This window comes from Theropithecus gelada, chromosome 8 (genome assembly GCF_003255815.1).
Source record: "Theropithecus gelada isolate Dixy chromosome 8, Tgel_1.0, whole genome shotgun sequence".
NCBI classification, from domain to species: domain Eukaryota; kingdom Metazoa; phylum Chordata; class Mammalia; order Primates; family Cercopithecidae; genus Theropithecus; species Theropithecus gelada.
In genome coordinates, this window is record NC_037676.1 from 108,896,194 (window position 1) to 108,917,522 (window position 21,329).

At 33.5% G+C, this 21,329-nt stretch overlaps 1 protein-coding gene across 5 annotated transcripts in view; it reads left to right on the top strand.

Moving 5' to 3' along the window:
- Nucleotides 1-21,329, top strand: part of OXR1 (oxidation resistance 1) — a 463,267-nt gene that overhangs the window by 408,361 nt on the left and 33,577 nt on the right. For all 5 annotated transcript variants that reach the window (XM_025393718.1, XM_025393720.1, XM_025393717.1 and 2 more), the window contains 4 exons: nucleotides 4,097-4,281; nucleotides 7,610-8,373; nucleotides 11,812-11,980; nucleotides 14,999-15,161. In XM_025393718.1, coding sequence (XP_025249503.1) covers nucleotides 4,097-4,281; nucleotides 7,610-8,373; nucleotides 11,812-11,980; nucleotides 14,999-15,161 — 1,281 coding nt within the window. The remainder of the gene's footprint in view (nucleotides 1-4,096; nucleotides 4,282-7,609; nucleotides 8,374-11,811; nucleotides 11,981-14,998; nucleotides 15,162-21,329) is intronic.

A 21,329-nucleotide genomic window follows, 5' to 3' on the forward strand; every position in this document is an offset into this window, starting at 1 on the left:
TTTAATGTGGTTCATTTTTTTCTGTTTATTTACATGCCTGGTAATTTTTGATTGGCTACCAGACATCATGAATTTTATGTAATTGGATACTGAATATTTTTGTATCCCTATATATATTTTGTACTTTTTATCTGTGGCACCGTTATTTCTTGATCCTATTGTGGCTTTTTTTTCTTTGATGATCACTTGGTAATGGCTTGTTCATAAGTTTTGTTAAGACGATAACAGCCTTTAGTCTGTAGCTAATTTTTCTCCTTACTAAGACAATACACTTGTAAGTGTTCTGAGGCTTTGTAAATACAAGATTTTTTTGCTTTAATGTTTAGTGAGAACACGAACTATTCTTACTGTGTGGACACTGAGTATCGTTTCTTCTGCTCTTTTTAAGTACTCTCCTCTTATCCTTGGATAGCTGCTATACATGTAGGTGGTAATCAGTACTCAGTTCAAAGCTGGAAGGGAACCCTTTGTAGACCTCTAAAGCTTTCTCACTGGACAGTGCTCATTTCTGGGTTGGTTTGTTGTTTTGCTTGTTTTTTCTCTGCCTGTGGACTGGAAACTTTCTCCACTCAGTATGCTTGGGTAATCAAACAGCTGATCTTACATGTTTCTCCTTATTCAGGTATCGTTGCCTAGCATTCCAGTGTCTGAAAACAATTATGTCACGTATTTTGTGTAAGTGGTGTGTGTGTATGTGTGTGTGTGTGTTGTAGTTTTAGGCAGCATTAGTTCTTGGCTAGAAGCAGAAGTTCATTTGATATCTGAACAAAAATTTTATTTAAGGATCAAAGCAAAGATAAGGTCATTGGCAGGATTCAGAGTGATCTGCAGCCTGGTGTCTTTGGGACATAATCCCTTGTAGGCTGGCTCTGTGTATTCTGCTGTACAGTAGGAGAGAAGCAGAAAGTGATGCTTTCTCATGGAAGTTTTTTTTTTCTTTTTTCATCTTCCTACAAGTTGATTATAGTAAAGGTTATTTATGTAAAATTATGGAAACTTATGAACAATAACTATAATGGTTAAGTTATTGTGGATGTAAGACTGAAAAAATATCAGTACAAGCTTTTCTCTTTGCTAGGATGGATTCTCAATTATAATGATTTTATCTCTTAGTATTTGCAGAAATATTGTAATGTAAGTGGTAATTTTTCTTTTGCAGATAGACTTTATTTTTTTTTTACTTAATTTTCTAATAGAAATAATTTCTCCTTAGAAGATTAGTCAGGTAGTTGCACATAAGGAAATGGAAGTTGTTAATACAAAAGAATAATCTGTGCTTAAAGTTTCTGAAGGTCATATGGATTAAGTAGATACTTTAATTGAAAACGTCTTGCTCATAATAGTGTTAATATAATGCGGATAATATGTAGGAGTTATGAAATATTTTAAAAGTAATGAGATGGGAGTGCTTTAGTATGAGTTTATGATTTTCAACTTGATCAAATGAATTTGAGAATCTACTTTTTCAAGACATTTTCATGAATTTTATGTTGAAGAAATGCTTCTCTTGGCCAACTCTTGATTTATGGAGAATGACATCTGACAGATTACCGCAGAAAGCCCCAGCTGTATGGGAACTTTGAGTGTGTAGCAGAGGGAAGGAAACTTAAAGAATATATCAGCGTGTCTTTTTAGTAATAGCACATAAGGGAGATTCCTGGAAAGTAACATTAGCAGATTGATCTGTCTAGTGGGTAGGACTTCAAACCCTTTCTAATCCAAAAAGTAGAAGCATGGTTTTGAGATGCTTTTCAAATGACTTGTGTAGTTACAGTACTAGGATTGTAGTATTAAGGTATATAGAGAATTAAAAGCATCATCAGTATACTGGGCCTTTTCTGTCATACATAGCTGGTTATCACTGACTTTGTGAAAATCTTCCTAAAAGACAAGACAAAATGTAGTGTTATGCTAGTGAACCAAATAATCGGTTAAAACTAATGCAAAGGTGAAATTTATGAAATGAAGAGTAACCTGAAGTCTTTCAGAGGATTTAGAGCTTGATTTTTTTTTATTTCTAGCTGACTGCTTGGTTTCCTTTCTCAAATAAGTTTACAGAAGATGGGAGAGAGGAAGTTATGAAAGATCAGAAACCTTTAAAGTTGTTGTTGTTGTTTTTTAACATGAAATATACTGTATCCTTGATTATCTACATCTTGGATTATCCCTGACAATGTAAATGTTCTCTACAATGTACTTTACCATCTCTCATTGACTTGAGTTGGTACGTGACCCAGGAATACAAACTGATGTGTATGGATCTCATTAAAATATTAATTGAAAGAGAAATAGGCTGTAGTTTATATAAAGTTACTTCTTATTTAGGTGGTCCATGTCTTCAACTAAATGAGGTGCTATTCAGAGTTTCATATTGATTCCTTCTCCCTCACCAAACTGCACACACACACGTATACTCTTCTCTCCAATATTGTATGCATTAACTGTATATGATCTTGAACATCTGCGGTAGCTTTTTTTCACTTGTGGTTGGATGACCATTTTCTGTAGATTTACTTTTTATTTGATCATTTTTAAAAGCAATATCTGCCATAACTTAATTTTTGTATTCTTAAAGTTAAACCAGGTAAATTCACAGAACTGAATATGGACTTGGGAGGAGGGTGTGATGCCAAATCAATCAAGATTTGAATTTTTCTTTTTACTTGGATAAGAAGTTATTTAGTTTATTTTTAAAATTATTTCTGGCTCTTCATTTTTACAGTTGCAGGATATATAGTGGACTGAAAATTTGAAAATGAAATTAAGGAACGTTGTGCCTTTGGAGTGATTATAGTTTGTGACTTGGATACAGAGGAATTATATGTAGCATAAAACATGAACTACCTGGACTTCAAATCCTCGCTGTTTAGGACTAGTTTCTGGGTGTTTCTCAGCATTAGTTTCTCCATCAGTAAAATGGAAATGGTTTTCCCCATCTCAGAGCTATGATTGTGAAGATCAGATAAGTAATATGCATACATGCATGATACATATGAAGTATTCAGTAAATATTCATGTTAATGTGATCAGCTGCCTGTGGACCCTAGTTTGCTCATTTATAAAATAAGAAGGTTGAACTTTTAAGATTTGTATCACTATTTTATTTGTTTATTTATTTTATTTTTATTTTTTGAGATGGAGTCTCACTCTGTTGCCCAGGCTGGAGTGCCGTGGTGTGATTTCAGCTGACTACAACCTCTGCCTCACGGGTTCAAGCGATTTGCATGCCTAAGCCTCCCAAGTAGCTGGGATTACAGGCACATACCACCAGGCCCAGCTAGTTTGTGGTTTTTAATAGAGACGAGGTTTCACCATGTTGGCCAGGCTGGTCTGGAAGTCCTGGCCTCAAGTGATCCACCCACCTCAGCCTCCCAGAGTGCTGGGATTACAGGCGTAAGCCACCGTGCCTGCCCTGTATCACTATTTATATAAATATATTTAAAAGTTTATAGCTTTTCATGGTGAGTTTAAAGTATATGTACACTATATACTTTAGATGTCATATAATCTACGTAATTTTACAGATGAAGAAATAAGCCCAGAGACTCCTTGCCCAAGGTCACAAATCTAGGTAGTAGCAGAGTCAAGTGGAAACACATTTTTTAAAGATATGTTTTAAAGATATTACACTCTTTTCCTTTTATAATATAATGGATTGGATTATCAACATTATTTATTGAGTCTGCACTGTATACATGACACTGTATTTGATACTTGTAGTGAGGGAATAACACAGGAAGCAGTATGCAGATTAACATAAAAGGTGGCACATGCCTTGCATGACTTTATAGTCCCTTCTTACCTTACTGAGGTTACCTTTCTGATATGAGGTAACTCAGTATTTTACTCAGTTTGCAAATTTTATTTCCTTACTTGATTGTCTTTGGGGGAATATGATATTCTACCTCTCCTAAAGAGGAGAATTTACTGGGAAAACTTGGGTTTTAGTAAAAATGCTTTCATGAGAATGCCACAGTTCCTGAGTGTACTATTTTTATATATGGCCTAACATCAGAAGAAAATTAGTAAAAATAGCTAGATAATTTTTGAAATACCAACCTTGAGGATTAAATGTTACTTTCTTTTTTCACCTTAGGGCACAGTCAGTGGTGTGCTGCTAGTTACACCAAATAATATAATGTTTGATCCACATAAAACTGACCCTTTGGTTCAAGAGAATGGCTGTGAGGAATATGGCATCATGTGTCCAATGGAAGAGGTGATGTCAGCTGCAATGTACAAAGAAATTTTGGATAGCAAAATAAAGGAATCCTTACCCATGTAAGAGTGACATTTATATTCCTTTGCAACTTTATTGTATCTAGATAGTTGATCCTTGTCTAATACCTTAACTATTTTTATTAGTTTTCTTATAGCTGCCTTTTATTTTGTCAATAATGAAACAAAAATATATGCATTATTGAGAAGATTATTCTTAATTTGCACCTGGGATAGTTAGGAATTATCTTAGGTTTGTATTTGTGTATGTGGTCAGAGAACCAGATATTTGAAAAGCAACCTATAGTGCCCATTTAATTCAGTGTTTACCAGCCCTTTTTATTCAGCCACAGCTTTCAGTATTCTAAATTACCCCTGTGAATAATCACTGTCGGGGTAGTTTTCAAATTTCCCTTGGAAGTGACTGAAGAGGTGTGATTTGGGAGAGGCCACATGAGCAAAGACCTGACATTGCTGTGGGCAAGACAGCTTTTTTTTTTTTTTAATTGATTTATATGTTTGCAATCTTCTCTCCCAGTGTAAAATACAGTGTAAAGTACAGGGAAGAAAACCCACAACTTGCTCAAATATAAAGAGTTAACTTTGGAATATACTGGTCAGAGGATTTGTGTGATATGTTAAGATAGCTGTGAGACTACAGTGTGGACACAGCTTTTGAAAGTAATATGCTTGTCCAAAGTAATGGGCAGAAAGAAAAGTAGGAATGGGAAATAAAAGGAGAAAAAGATAAAAGGTATACAAAGAAAGGAAGGAGAAGTAGCAAGGAAGGAAATTGATATGTACTAGGAAATAACCTCCTCATTCCTTCATACATGACTACCAACATTTTAAAATTGTCTTCACTTTAACTGATACTGATATTTATATACCTGTGTTAACCCGCAGGAATGATAGCTGTTTTAAAATTAACCCTTGTGGGGCAGAGCAACTTACAAAGGAAAAAAGGAACAAATTATTTTTGTTTCTGAGGAAGACTAAATGAATTGGTAGAATATCTGTGACAGAATAAAATCATTTGCTCAAAAAGTCTCCACTTTACCTCCCACCCAACAGATACTATTTTGACATGGTAGACTAATATTTAGAGTTGCAGATAATTCCTAGAAGGTGTTAGTATCCTCTGTATTAGTTATATTTGTAGATCATCATCCAAGGCCAGTTTCAGCAAATAAGGATTATTGTGGGAGTGGATAATGGGATGAGACAAAGGTAAAAGAGTGAAGGATTGGATTCAGAGAAGAGGAAGGAGATACATATATAGATATACATATATGTGTGTATATATATATATAGAGAGAGAGAGAGACAGTCATTGGTGAGATTATTTTTCTGTTGACCTCGTTTTCTTTCTTTTTCTTTTTCTTTCTTTTTTTTTTTTGAGATGGAGTCTTGCTGTATCACCCAGTCTGGAATGCAGTAGCACCATCTGCAACATCCTCCTCCTGGGTTCAAGCAGTTCTCCTGCCTTAGTCTTCCGAGTAGCTGAGAATATAGACACCTGCCACCACATCTGGCTAATTTTTGTATTTTTAGTAGAGACAGGGTTTCATCATGTTGGCCAGGTTGGTCTCGAACTCCTGACCTCAAGTGATACGCTGGCCTAGGCCTGCCAAAGTGCTGGGATTATAGGTGTGAGCCACAGTGCCTGGCTTTGTCCTTTTCCATTTGCAATATGGTACTTTGGGGTTCTCTTATTCCGAATAATCTATCACTATTCTACAGGGATGCTGTATAGCTCTTCCCTTTCAAATCACTGTTTTATCATTCATCGTCACCTGGAAAGTGTCACCTGGATTTAAATGTTTAAAGATATTTCTTCAAAAAGAAATATCTTTAAATTCTGCCTTATGGATTGATTAAAAACAATATTTGGCACAAAATTAGATAAATAAAACAAATGTATGGCAAAAATGAGGTATAAGATTTGATTGCTTTTCTTCTGTCTTATACTCCTTGGGAGGTTGATTTCAAAGGTATTACGGTATTACATTCAACAGTAGCAACATCATTGGCATAAATGTTTATAGCCTTTCAGCATATTAAATCTGAAGAGTATAGCACTTTTCTAAATATATATACTGTCATGTTTGTTATACTTATCTCTTACCTAAGGGTCTTCTAATTTTTTTAATGTGCAGATAAAATTTCTCAAAACTTTAGCCCGTTTCAACACCCTATAGGTGCAGTTTGAGTGCATCACCAATAGATGACACTATTGTATATTTAATAACAAACTAGATTCTTGTGTTTTTTAAAATGAATCCAGATACAAAGGCAGCAGAGATATTGACTTCAACTAATTAATACTTAAAAAATGTATCCATCCTAGTTGTAGAAGTTATGCATACTTGTTACAGAAAAATTGGAAAATACCAAAAAACGGAACAAGAGAAAAAGAGTTACCCAGCTTCACCATTCAGAGATAGCCAATTATTTTTGTGTTGACTTACTTTCCAATCTTATCTATTCAGCATATTTTACATGGTTCTCAAAATATATATATATATATATATATAAATGTTAATACTTTTTTCGTTAAGAACGCATATAATTTTCATTTATCACAAACTTCTTGTAACCATCATTTTAAATTACCAACTTACGTTGCATGGTATAGAGGTTTACACTCCCTCTTTCCAGAACTTAACTTTTGAACATTAGTGTTTACACATACAAATGTCATTAAATCTGAAAGTTTAGACCCAGTTATGAACCATTCATTTTTCTAATATATAAACTTTTTACCTGAACAAATTCTCTTAGAGGTGTTAAAGAGTATACTTGTTAGCGTGAAGACTTTCTCTAAATACTTTTGTTTGAGTTCTATTCAGATTGGTTTTAAGCCTTACATTTGAGCCATATATTTTAGTTTAAGCTCCATTTGAATGTAAATAAGCACTCTCTGTGTGTGTGTGTGTGTGTGTGTGTGTGTGTGTGTGTGTGTGGAAATCAGTTTTTTTTACTTTATTGGGAGATTTAAAATTTTAATTAAACATTTCTCTAAGTTTATTTTCCATATTCCATCAGTGAATAAATTTTAGTTTAGAATTATAGCTTTACCCAGGACTTATGTCATCAAATTCCCTTCAAGTAGATTACTTGCAAGGAAATCTTACTTTGATATTTTCCAAATATTAAGCAATTGATGTAAAAGTTTGGCTTGATTACTTGATTTATAGAATTACTTGGTCTGTAAACTTAATTATTTGGTCATATTGAATAAATCAGATTTTTTATATTCTCTGGAGATACGTGCTGCATCCCTTTGTTAAAAAGCCTTTTTAGTAATATTAATTCAGTATTCAGTGTGTGGAAAATAAAATACCACAGTTTTAAAAGTCTAATTATTTTTAATTTTGTTTAATGACAGAGAAATAGATCAGCTATCAGGAAGGGACTTCTGCCATTCAAAGAAAATGACAGGAAGTAACACTGAGGAAATAGACTCAAGAATCCGAGATGCAGGTAATGATAGTGCCAGCACTGCTCCTAGGAGCACTGAGGAGTCTCTTTCTGAAGATGTGTTCACAGAATCAGAACTTTCCCCTATACGAGAGGAGCTTGTATCTTCAGATGAACTGCAACAAGATAAATCTTCTGGTGCGTCATCAGAATCTGTGCAAACTGTCAATCAGACTGAAGTAGAAAGTCCGACAGTCAAATCAGAATCCACTGGTACTCCTGGTCACTCAAGATCTGATACTGAACATTCTACAAATGAAGTTGGGACTTTATGTCATAAAACTGATTTAAATAATCTTGAAATGGCCATTAAGGTAGGAGATCAGATTGCAGATAACTTTCAAGGAATATCAGGCCCTAAAGAAGACAGTACAAATATAAAAGGTAATTCAGACCAGGATTTTTTTCTTCATGAGAATTCTCTACACCAAGAAGAGAGTAAAAAAGAAAATATGCCTTGTGGGGAAACAGCAGAATTTAAACAAAAGCAAACTGTTAAAGGGAAACAAGGAAAGGAGCAAAATCGGGACTCAGAGACAGAGGTAGAAGAGCTACGCAAACTTTGGAAAACCCATACTATGCAACAAACTAAACAGCAAAGGGAAAATATTCAACAAGTGTCACAAAAAGAAGCTAAGCATAAAATTACATCTGCTGATGGACACATAGAAAGTAAGTGTTATAGAGTAAATAAAGTTAGTTCATCCGATTCTATGGTATCTCCGTCTTTCCTCACTGACTCAAAAGCCACTGTACCTTAGGCCAACCTGAAGGATAAGCGAGTGACCCTTGACTGGTGATTCTCTGGGGACAAGTATATACAGTCTCCAGTGTCTGCTGTCTTTTCTTATCCCACAGGTGGATCGTACACATAATGAGCATCATTGCTACCCACGATGTTTAAACATTCTTGGCTCACTATATCCTGTCGTTAAACAATTTATTTCTTGAGAAAGTGCACAAAAGCTGTATAATACCTTTGATCACTCCATTTTCTTTTAAAAAGTTTTGGTATGTTACCATTAAAAATGTCTTTTTTCATATATAACATTTTAATTGCCAAAGTTGTAATCCCATCTTTATAAAAGTACAGTTAAACATAAAAATGTATTTATAGAATTCTTTCACATATTGAGAAGTTTCATCATCATTATCTAATTACTTTCTTTTAAAAACCTGCACTCAGGACAAATAAAAACACTATTTTATCTTTCAGTTTTCTGGTACTGTTTACTTCTGAAAATTATACTATTTTCAGTCTTGTATTTCTAATATACTGTGCTTCTGTTAATACATTATGGGTTAAATGGGGTATAACAACTAACTTAGCTAACATTTCTGATATTAATTCTATTAGATTGTTTATCCCAGATTAATCCAATTTACATGTGAACTTTCATTTTTTAAATTCAAAGATTTTTGTTTTGCTGTAATACATAAAATAAAATTTATGACTTTTTAAAATTGTGGTAAAATGTAACATAAATACATTATCTGAAGCATTTTTATATCTACAGTGCAGTGGTATTAGTACATTCACATTGTTATGCAGATCATCACTACTGTCCATTTCCAGAGCTTTTTTCATCTTCTGAACTTGAAACTCTGTACCCATTAAACAATAAGTTGTCCAGGCATGGTGGCTTACGCCTGTAATCCTATCACTTTGGGAGGCTGAGGCAGGCAGGTTGCTTGAACCTAGGAATTGGAGAACAGCTTGGGTACCATGGTAAAACCCTGTTTCTAGAAAAAAAAATTACAAAAATTAGTCAGACATGCTGGTGCACACCTGTAGGCCCAATACTCGGGAGACGGAGATGGGAGAATTGATTGAACTCAGGAGGTCGAGGCTGCTGTGAGCCATGGTCATGCCACTGCACTCCAGCCTAAGCAACAGAGCAAGATCCTTTCTCAAACAAAAAAATAAAATACAAAAACGAATAACTTGCTTTTCTCCCTTGCTCATAGCTTTTGGCAACCAACATTCTTCGTTTCTGAATTTAACTACTCTAGATACTTCATGTGAGTGGAGTCATACAATATTTATCCATTGATGTTTGGCTTATTTCACTTGGCATAATGCCTTCAAAGATCATTTATTCTGTAGCATGTGTTAGAATTTCCTATCTTTTTAAGGCTGAATAATATTCCATTGTAAGTGTATACATTTTGTCTATTCCTTTGTTGCTGGACATTTTGGTTGTTTTGACCTTTTGGCTATTGTGAATAATGCTGCTTTGAACATTAGTGTACAAATATCTGTTTGAATCCCTCCTTTGAATTTTTTTTGGGTATATACCCAGAGTGGAGTTCTGGATCATATGGTAACTCTATGTTTAATTTCTTGAGGAACCACTGTACTGTTTTCCATAGTGGCCGCACCATTTTACCTTCCCCACAGCAGTACACAAGATTTGGCTCAGTTTTTAAAATACCGAATTTTCTGTTCATCATCCAGTTGAGATACCCTGAAGATCTAAGGGCTGTGTTCAGTAGATATTAAAAGAATTAATGTATTAATACTTGAACCAAGTTCTATAAAAGATCAAATATTTTTCTTCTGTAATCCTTTTTTTAATTCAAAACTAATGCATGTTCAGTAAAGAACATTTGGCAAACATAGGAAGATTCTAGAAAGTTTATAAAAATCACCTGGAATTCGTCACCCAGAAACGATCATTGTTAACATTCAATATATTTGTCTTTCTTATAGAATAAAATCATACATATTAATTTGTTATTTACATCAAATCAGGATTATACTATACTATTGTATCCTACTTTTTTATGTCATGAATCTTTTCCCATGTCATTACAGTTGTTTGAAAACATGGCTTTAATGGCCCTAAAATTTATTTAACTATTTGCTTATTAAGACATCCAGTTGTTATTAACAATCTGTATTGTTAAGAGATTTTAAAGAATGCTGCCCAGCATTCTTCAAAACATCAAAGACAGAAAATGCATCTGATAGTTACCTTATATTTTGTAGATCTTTGACTACATGTGATAGTTATATTATAAAACCTTTGAAATCGATAAAATAATCCATTTAACCTGATAATGTGGTGGACTAATTTTGTTGTGGGGGTTTGGGATTTAATGGGGTTAGGGGAGGTTATTATAACCAAATATTAAAAGGAGAAAAATTGATAGATATTTTTAAACAGACATCTCTAAACTGTTACCATTTGTTTTCTTACTTTTTTGGAATAATTAGTTTTAAGTAATTTTAAGTTATTTCATATTCTGTAATAGAGAAATATTCAAACTTTCTGATATTTATGACTTTATAATAAAATTATGTAATAAATATAAAACTGTCTAGTACAATTATGAGAAGAATGGTGAAAGTTCATCATTTTGACCACATGAAAATAGCGGGGTTCCCATAGATTATCTACCTTGTATAATACTGCACAGAAAAAGCCATGACGAGTACCCAGATCTCCTGACTATAAGTGCTATTTCCTCCAGTGTGCTGCCTTGGTAAGCTAATAAATGTCTGGGTTCCTAAATTCACCTATATATTCAGACCCTCAGTATACTCTATCAGCACCTCTGGTTGAAAGAGTTAGAACTAATTCATTCTTAATTAGCTATCCAAACAGTGGCAGAATAACATATTGTTGACTGTTTTATTACAATTTTGTATACATGTAAAAGCATTAGAAACTTCATTAAATTTTTGTCTGGAACAACCATGTTAAGTATGCCTTTAAAACTTCTACAGTTATTTAGGTGTCATTCAAAAAGACTGATAGAGAATATGTAGAAAATTATTTATATAATATGCGTGTATATAAAATTACTTTAGTATGGGTGTTGAAAAAGTAATAATGTTTCTGAAACTTTTACATTTTTTTCTTAATGTCCTTAGACATAATTTTTGTTCATTAACTTGGCTCTTTTGTTAGTTTAGTCATGTTGTATTTGTGACTTTACCTTTGAAGGAAAAAAATGTAAATTACTTAAGAAAATTTACTTTAGTGCCGGTAAAGTGAGGTTTTATTCTGTAATTATTTGTCAGAATTTTGAAGGTAAAATTAACTAAACTACTTAAACTTGGTGTATGAGAATTGAATAAACACTGTTTCATCTCAATTCTAGGTTCTGCACTTTTAAAAGAAAAGAGAAGGCATCGATTACATAAGTTCTTGTGTCTCAGAGTCGGAAAACCAATGAGGAAAACATTTGTATCTCAAGCAAGTGCTACAATGCAACAGTATGCGCAGAGAGATAAGAAGCATGAATATTGGTTTGCTGTGCCACAAGAAAGGTAAAAAACCGATATGAGGACTTGAAAACATTACTGAGATTCTTTGAACTAAAATTATTTTGTGTATCAAAATACCAATGATAAACTATTGAAACATAGTTTATGATTAAAAGCAGACAATAAGTCTATTTGAAACCATTTTGCCCCTACTTTATAATTTGCCCCGTTTTTAATTGCATTCTCTTTTGTAGTTTATTATTTTAAAATGTGAACAAATATCCCATTTGGGGAGTAAAGAAATGTAAGATATACCTTGGAGCAAGAAGAGTCATCAAAATATTATTTAATAAAGCTGCTTCCTGAAGGCAGCTAATGATATATCATTGTTTAAACTAAAAATTCCTCAAATATTCATTAAATACCTTCTGTATACATGACACCAAATTACCTACTAAAAGGATGTAGTGGTCTTCACAATATTTGTGTGTACCCTTTGCACAATTAAATTTTTCATAAGTTTTAAGCAGTTGTAAACGATGTCTATTGTACTATCTTGTGAATTTTTACATTGTAAGTAAATACTGTTACTTATATGCAGTAGAATTGAAACGTTATAACAACTTTCCCTCTCTCCCTATTATTCACTTAAAATTACTTTAACAGTTAGACATTGCATCATTACTTTTTCTCTTTAAACTTGTATTTCCATAATACCACCTCACACAATCTCATAAGGTGCTATATTTTTATCCCCTATTACAGTTCTTTGCAACAAACTACATATACTTAACACATTTACATATCTGTATGTGTGTATACTGAAATTGCATTTATTTTAACATTTTCTGTGACTTTTGTAAAAATAGTAAAGGGTTAAGGTTTTAGGCTACCTACAAGCCAACAACTTAGTCTGCCTCCATTTGGTGCATGCTGGGAGAAAGCACAAACATCTGTACAATAGCAGTAATCAGAGCATCAGCAATTGTGAGATTTCTCTGTACCTCCTTTCCCACAAAGAATGTGAAGAAGGCCAAATGACAGCTGCACGTACCTGGGGTTATTTTACAGAAGAGGAACCATAAGTTTAGGGAACCTGAATTTTTATAATGGACAGTAAACATGGTTACCCTTTGCTACACAGTAAGATACTATCTCTACTTTCTAAGATAATGCTATGCTAACATACTTGAAAAGATACTGCTAAACAAAAGTATTACACATAAAAAGTAAAATATCATAGGAAATGCCTGTCTTAAGGAGATAGATGGACCTTTTCTGTATCCATTGATAGATTACTATGTTTCATTGAAAGGATGAGATAGGACTCAGCATCAATTCTGCCTCTCCCTTTTATTTTTCTTTATAAGTACTGAGAAGCTTTGTTCATAGAAAAGTCAGTGAGACTGAAGAGAATTTCATTTTTTTGATAATGTCTTTCAATTATTTAAACTTGTTTCTATGTAATTCCAAAAATTAATCATTTTTGTCACAGTGTTTTTAGTGATCATCAGTGAACAACTCCATTGAAAACTCCTTCAGTTTTGTGGAAATCAATTAATGAGAAACCACCTGACATACAGAAGGACTTATTACCCAGTCTTTATAATCGTTTCATGTCTCAACACCAATCTTGGACAGCGTCGAAGTTTTTATACTGTCGGGCATGTCCCATTGTAAATTCTGAATAGGCGAAGATATGCCCTTCCTTATAAATTAGAAAAAGTGCTTTAATGAAAGTAGATAACAGGAAATCGATAAAATATCTTGACCATACTGTTTTTAGGCAGATTATTATGAGCAAAGAGTAACATATGGAAATTGGGGATATGCAGATTGATTCCCTTAGCACCATCTTACGTGTTTGTGTACCTCTTGGAAAATCTTTATATGTTGCTTTGGAAGACTACAGCTTTTAGTCATAAAATGATAATGCTCTTTTCCCTCTTCCCACTCCACCATATATAGAGTAAGTACAATGTGTGTCTTCCACAACATTGGCTTAATCTTAAAATATGATTTGCATTGTGCAAATGATGAATACCTGAAAGGGTCAGAGCCAGATATTCAAACGTGCCAGTGATGTTGAAATCACTCCAATGAGAAATGTAAAAACTAATTTTTTCTCGTTATTCTTGGTTTTATTTTAATGTTTGCATGGAATTTCCTATTTTAATATTCATTCTTGTATCTTGGTTAATATTCATTACAAATAAGTATTATTAGGATTCTGGTCTTTATTGTAGACATAAAACTTAGGAAAACTGCTGCATAGATAGTGAGAAATTAATAAAAAGATAAGATATTATATTGAAAGATAAAATGTAGCACCTTTTAAATATGTTAGCTGCCACATAAAGAATGGCAATTTTAAAAATTATTATATTGAAAATATAATTTCTAGAACCATGGTTATTAACTGATATATGTTAGCTGAAAGTTATGTAATCAATTTTCAAAAACATGTTAATTAAAACCAATAAAACCGATATTTGAAATGTGTATGTGACTCTCAAATATGTTTATCAGGCAATGTAACAACTGGCTTTACTCTAGTAAACAAAACATTGAAAAGGGAAACCTGAGATTTCTAAGATTAGATCATCTGTCTCTCAACACTGTGTGTTCCTAGTATCATTTAAAATTTAAAGAAATTGCATTTCTATTAACTTGGAAAATTCTATATAATGTCTCAAAGTAGGCCATTAATAAATTGTTTACTTGTATTTTAGATCATTAGATTATTGTAGGAATGAGGTCAAAGTTGTGTATCTAATTTCCTTTTCCATCACTAGTGTCTTTAAAGAAGAAAAGCATTATTATATACAGCATCTGACCTAGTCAAAAACATGCCAAGGAAAATCTTAATATAGTTTTCTAAAGAACAACCTGACAGAATATAGCCAAATAAAATTTTTGAGTTAATGCCTTCCTGATGGTAGACCTTTTATATTAATATAAAACAATATATTTTGTGTATATTTTAAGTCTTCAAGATTTATCAAGATATTTTACAAATATAATTTTGTAATACTGGCCACACCGAATACTAGGTATATTAATAGTCACTTCCCCTAACAGGACAGATCACTTGTATGCCTTCTTCATTCAGTGGAGTCCAGAAATATATGCAGAAGATACTGGCGAATATGCCAGAGAACCCGGATTTATAGTAGTAAAAAAGATTGAGGAGTCTGAAACAATTGAGGATTCTAGTAATCAAGCAGCAGCCAGAGAATGGGAGGTAAGGAGAAAAATATGAATATTTTAGTCATCTTTTTAGTTTGTGTGAATTTATAGCTTTATGGTAGTACAAAGTATAAGTGATGTTTGCACAAAAGAGGAATTTTTTTAAAGGTCAGGTTCACTATCCATGTTTGTATGTGGTTATTGAATGAATCTGAAGAGTGACTTTAATACTATATTTGTCATTCTGCTTTTGCTTTAAAATACTAGAAAACTCACCATCAATAAAATGACTTTTATTGAGTGTGTTATAGAATATTTAGGAAAGATTAACATTATGACAAAAAGGAAATAATTTTAATTTTGCTGTTATATTAATGTTCATAAAACATTGATTTCACATCTGATTTAATTTCATCTCCTTCATGGAGGAGGTACAGCAGTCATTTAACACGTCTGTGCGTAGTATTTGCATAGCATCTATGCAAATTACTACTTCTCTCCAGGTTTCAGACCTACGCATTATCTTGACTTAAATTTTTCAATAATAATTTTAAGGAAATAAGTGGGTGCTAATTTTACAAAGTAGTAGAAATTTTATGTGCTCAAATTTCCTGAACTTGTTTAAATGGTCAAAGTAATACTAACAAACTTTTTGTAACTCCTCTTACATATATCTTAAGATTACATATTACATTTTACATGCTTTATCTTATAAGGTTGGTAGGGTGGCAATATCTACATCTGTTGGTGTTGCCCAGATTTGTCTCTTCTTGATGCATTAGAAAATATAGAGCAGATGCTAAAATGTGATAATAAATGTAATCAAAATTTTAATCATTTGGTGTTAATGTTTGTGGCTGTTAATGTGATATGAATATATCTTGCATGCACTTAACATGTATAGTAATTGAACGTATACATGGCTTGTCTTTTGTTTAAAATGCAAACTGATTTGGAATGTGTCTGATTTCATTCTGTGTAGTATATACAGCATCAGTTTATACTGTGACTCCAATATAAGGAAGAGAAAGAAGAACATATTGACTATGTATTTTGGGTATTTTAATACTTAAACCAACATTATCAATCTTCATACCAGCTTTATTCATAATGGCCCCAAATTGGAAAGTCGCATTAGCAGGAGAATGGATGAATACATTTTTGAATACTTACAGAATTCCAGATAACAATAAAAAAGATCTACTGGTACAGGCAACGACATTGATGAATCTCACAAATAATATGTTGAGTAAAAGAAGCCTGACACAAACGAGCATATACTATGTAATTTCATTTACACAAAATTCAAAAGGACAAACTGTCAGAAATCCACCCCACGACAGGCCCCGGTGTGTGATATACCCCTCTGCACATGTATCCTAGAACTTAAAGTATAATAAAAAATAAAAAATTTAAAAAAAAATGCATCATACTACTGGATAACTGTGCTGTGACAGGGTGGCTCAGGGACAGGAGGGAACTTTTTTGAGTTCTGGGGATGTTCTATATGTTACTCTCGGTGGTGGTTACTTAGGTGATTACATATGTAAAAAAAATATATATATATCCCTGAGCTGTGTTTTTAAGATTAGCTTTAGGAGGTACTTAAAATATCCCAGGTGATCAAAGATATGTACCTAACTAAGGCAGCAACAGTTGAAGGTGGAGTGGAGGGTGATGAAATAAAGTTAGAAAAGGTATTAGCTAGCTAATTCACAGGACTTAGTGACAACTTGGTAACCATAAAGTTATCTCTAGCTTGGGTGGCAAGGTGGATGGCAGAATTGTCAGTCACGAACAGGAATTGAGAGCTTTCTCTCCATGAGGTTGGAGTACTTAACTTTGGAAATAAGAGACTATTGACTATTTTGATTCAAAGGAACTGTCTCAGTTTCTGTGCAAGACTCTGCAGGTTATAATTTCTACAGGAAAAATAAATGTCTCCTCAGCAGTCCTTTGACCAGAATTGGTGCAATTCAAAAGAAAATGGAAGAGAAAAAAAATAATTTTGGAAACTCCTTGCTACATTGTCTGAAAATATTACTGCAGTATCCAGTATGGTAGCCGCTAGCCATATGTGGCTATTAAGTACTTGAAATGCAGCTAATGCCACTAAGGGACTGCATTGTCAGTTTTAATTATTAATTTAAAAACTGATACTTGGTTCCATTATTGGACAATTTTTAAATATATTAGGAATAACTTAGATATATGATCTACTTTTTCAACTGTAAATTTCATGAACTCTAAATATGATCTAAATCAGTCTAAATCTAATTAAGGTCAAGTATTTCCTATGAAAATTTAGTGTCTGAATTGAGGTGTGCTGTAGTGTAAAATACTCTACTTCCTATAGCCAATAGCCACATGTAACCATTGAGCATTTAAAATGTGGCCAGTCTCAATTGAAATGAGCTATAGTATAAAATACACACTGGATTTTAATGACTTAGAATGGAAAGAAAAAAGAATGTAAACATTTTGTTTGTTTATACTGATTAATATTGAAGTGATAATATTTTGAATATATTAGCTTAAATGTATTAATACAACTAATTTCACTTTTTTAATGTGGCATCTAGAAAATTTACAATTGTAATGTATCTTACATTATATTGCTCTTGTTATGCCTCGTGGATCCTAAATGCCTAAAAAATGTTTGTTAAACTAGGGAGGCCGAGGTGGGTGAATCATGAGGTCAGGAGTTTGAGACCAGCCTGGCCGATAGGGTGAAACCATCTCTACTAAAAATACAAAAATTAGCTGGGCATGGTAGCACGCACCTATAGTCCCAGTTGCTCAGGAGGCTGAGGCAGGAGAATCACTTGAACCTGGGAGGCAGAGGTTGCAGTGAGCCAAGATCACGCCACTATACTACAGCCTGTGCAACAGAGTGAGACTCCGTCTCAAAAAAATAAATAAATAAAATAAAAATGTTTGTTAAACTAATGAGTACTTGTTTAAGGGAAAGAGTAATTTTAAATGTTAGCATGATTTATTTTAAAACAGGAAGAATTTGGCTAAAACCCTTATATAAAACAGTAGTACTTCAGAATGTGCTGTGATGTTTTTTATTTTTGTGTTCTACATAGGAATGGAGAATAGGTGCCCTAGAATTTAGGATGAACTTGTTATGGCTACCAACCTGGGCATCAGTTAGATTTAAACTAACAGCTCTACTCACTGTTATTCTGCTTTAGTGATATTTAAAGAGATCTTTATTATCCCTGACTGTTATTCAAGCAGAAATATATTGCTAGCCAGAAGTGTATACATTGACTGGGGAAGTTTGTATATGATAAATTTGGTAAACTTATTGTTTATGTTTTTTTCCCTTTCCCTATGTAAGGGTCATAAGGCAGGGATTTGTCAATTTCTTACACTATTATATCTTCAGAACTAAGAATTGTATAGGCGTATAGTTCATTCTCAATATTTATTAATGGATAAACTTAGGCATAGATTAAAATTAACGTATAAAGCTTCTCATCTTTCAAGATTGCTCTATTTCCTAAAATAAGTTCTTTCATCTGTTGTAGTAAATATTTTTTCATAAAGCCATAGATTCTGGACATTTTAACTGATAGTCCACAGTCTGTCATTTACATTTTGTTGTTGTTGTTGTTCTGTTTAAACATATTCAGTGAAAGAGAATTTATTACCTCAAAGGACAATACTTTACATTTTAGGACAGCTCTCTTAGAAAGTTATTTGTTACAATAAGCTTAAGGAAACATATCTTTGTAAATTTGATTCACTTATCTTTATTCTGTCTTCCAATGCAAGTCAATAACAACAAGAAACATTTTCTATATACTGCGATAGTGTGAAAATATTTGTTGTTTTCCCTTTTAATCTTGCTTCAGAATTATTTTCCCCAGTACTTCAACTGTTTAACTTAATGAACTCTGTTCAGATCTTATATTATTCATATCAGTACCCTAAAATATGTTAAAAGAATTCATAAACTATGGCACCCCAGATTACTAAATAATCTTGGGATGGCAGGATTAATTCCTGCTAATTACTTGGGATAGCAGGAAAAATTCCATAATGTTTTAAAAATTTTTAATTTCCAAAAATGAACATTGAAGGTCAGTCCTATTGAAGATAGACAGAAACATATATTTACTAAGAAAAAGAAAATTTAGCCAAATTTTAAGATGGTCAGTAGTAATAAATCAGTTCCTAAGTATTTGGATAAAGGATCTGAGAAATACTATTCTTATCACTCACTATGTGTAAAGGACTGAATTTCCTCTTTTTGTAACATCACTTTGTATGCTACATGATAAAGAGTATTTTGGTGTGGGCTGGGCGTGGTGGGTGACGCCTGTAATCCCAGCATTTTGGGAGGCCAAAGCAGGCGGATCACAAGGTCAGGAGATCAAGACCATCCTGGCTAACGCGGTGAAACCCCGTCTCTACTAAAAATGCAAAAAATTAGCTGGGCGTGGTGGTGGGCACCTCTAGTCCCAGCTACTCGGGCGGCTGAGGCAAGAGAATGGCATGAACCCAGAAGTCAGAGCATGCAGTGAGCCAAGATTGTGCCACTGCACTGCAGCCTGGGCGACAGAGCGAGACTCTGCCTGAATTAATTGCATCAACATGGCTGCTATTGATGAGAAAGCATGTTTTTAAACAATCAAGGCACAAAATGATTAAAGAAACCTTTCTTCATAGTGAACCAAACTTACATTTTTGCTGTGGTACCCAAATAAAAGAAATATGCATTATGAGTTTTGGTTTTGGGGGTCTGATAACCTTACTTTATAACCAAGAAGGAACTACTTATTATAGTCTTTCCCCTGATTTCTGCCAGTATTCAACACAGGAAGACAGTAAATATATCCAGTGTTGTAAAGATACTGTTTGATGCGGGGCTTTGCAGTTCTATGAAAAATATTACTTTTTTTTGATACAGATTGTTTTTATGCCTTTTCACTAAAAAGGGAAGTGCTCTAATGGCATTTTAACAAATTGTCAGGCAAGTCCTGAGGTGAAGATGAGGCAGAATGCCTATTGACATCTGCTATTTCCTGATGATCGCACTTTTGTTCAATAAATATACAAAAATAAAAGATTAATAGTAAAACAAATTCACATGTACCAGTCATTCAGTTTTATCAGCTTATTTCTTCTGTGTCCCTCCTTTTCTCCAATTGTTCATAGTTATTCAAGTGTCATAAAAATATTTAGAATACATGTAATATGTACAGTATGCATTTTTACAATTTGTTTTTTGAGTCATGATCCAACTAAGCTCTCAAATGTTGCAGTTAATTAAAATATCTCTTAAGTCTCTCTAAATGTAGGTTCCTCCACCATTGCTTTGCTTTGCTTTTTATTTCAGTTTTTAAGAAATCAGATTTTTTTCTGTAGAATGTCACACAGTCTGGAATTTGCTGTTTGCATCCCCATGTTGTCTATTAACATGTAATTCTACCACGTGAATGATTGATAGTTAGAGCTAGAGCAATACATTTAAGTATAGATTATCATCTTTATTTTACAGATATTTCTTTTTTCTTTTTTCTTTCTTTCTTTTATTTTTTTGAGACGGAGTCTGGCTGTGTCGCCCAGGGTGGAGTGCAGTGGCACGATCTCTGCTCACTGCAAACTCTGCCTCCTGGATTCACGCCATTCTCCTGCCTCAGCCTCCCGAGCAGCTGGGACTACAGGCGCCCGCCACCATGCCCGGCAAATTTTTTTTTTATTTTTAGTAGAGACAGAGTTTCACCGTGTTATCCAGGATGGTCTCGATCTCCTGACCTTGTGATCCGCCTGCCTCGGCCTCCCAAAGTGCTGGGATTACAGGCGTGAGCCACCATGCCTGGCCCAGATAATTTATTTAAGCTTATTTTTTATTTGGCTAAAATTCTCATAGTGGTTAATCTCTTAATTCAGAGCCTATACTTTTTCCACCATACCAAGTGCTCAACTTTGGCAGAACCTTTGCATCATGATGGGGAGCTTTCAAAGATATCATTGCCAAGGTCACAAATCAGACCAATTAAATCAGAATAATTGGAGCTAGGACCTAGTTATCAGTGTTGCTTAAAGCTACCTAGGTAATTGCATTGTGCAGTCAAGGTGGGAAAACTAGTGTACTGTGCCATGCCACAACTTGGTGTTGTGTTAAACATATACAATATTAAGACTGTGGAAGAATCTTTAGACTATATTGATTATAACATAGATCAACTTTTCAGTTCCTGTCATG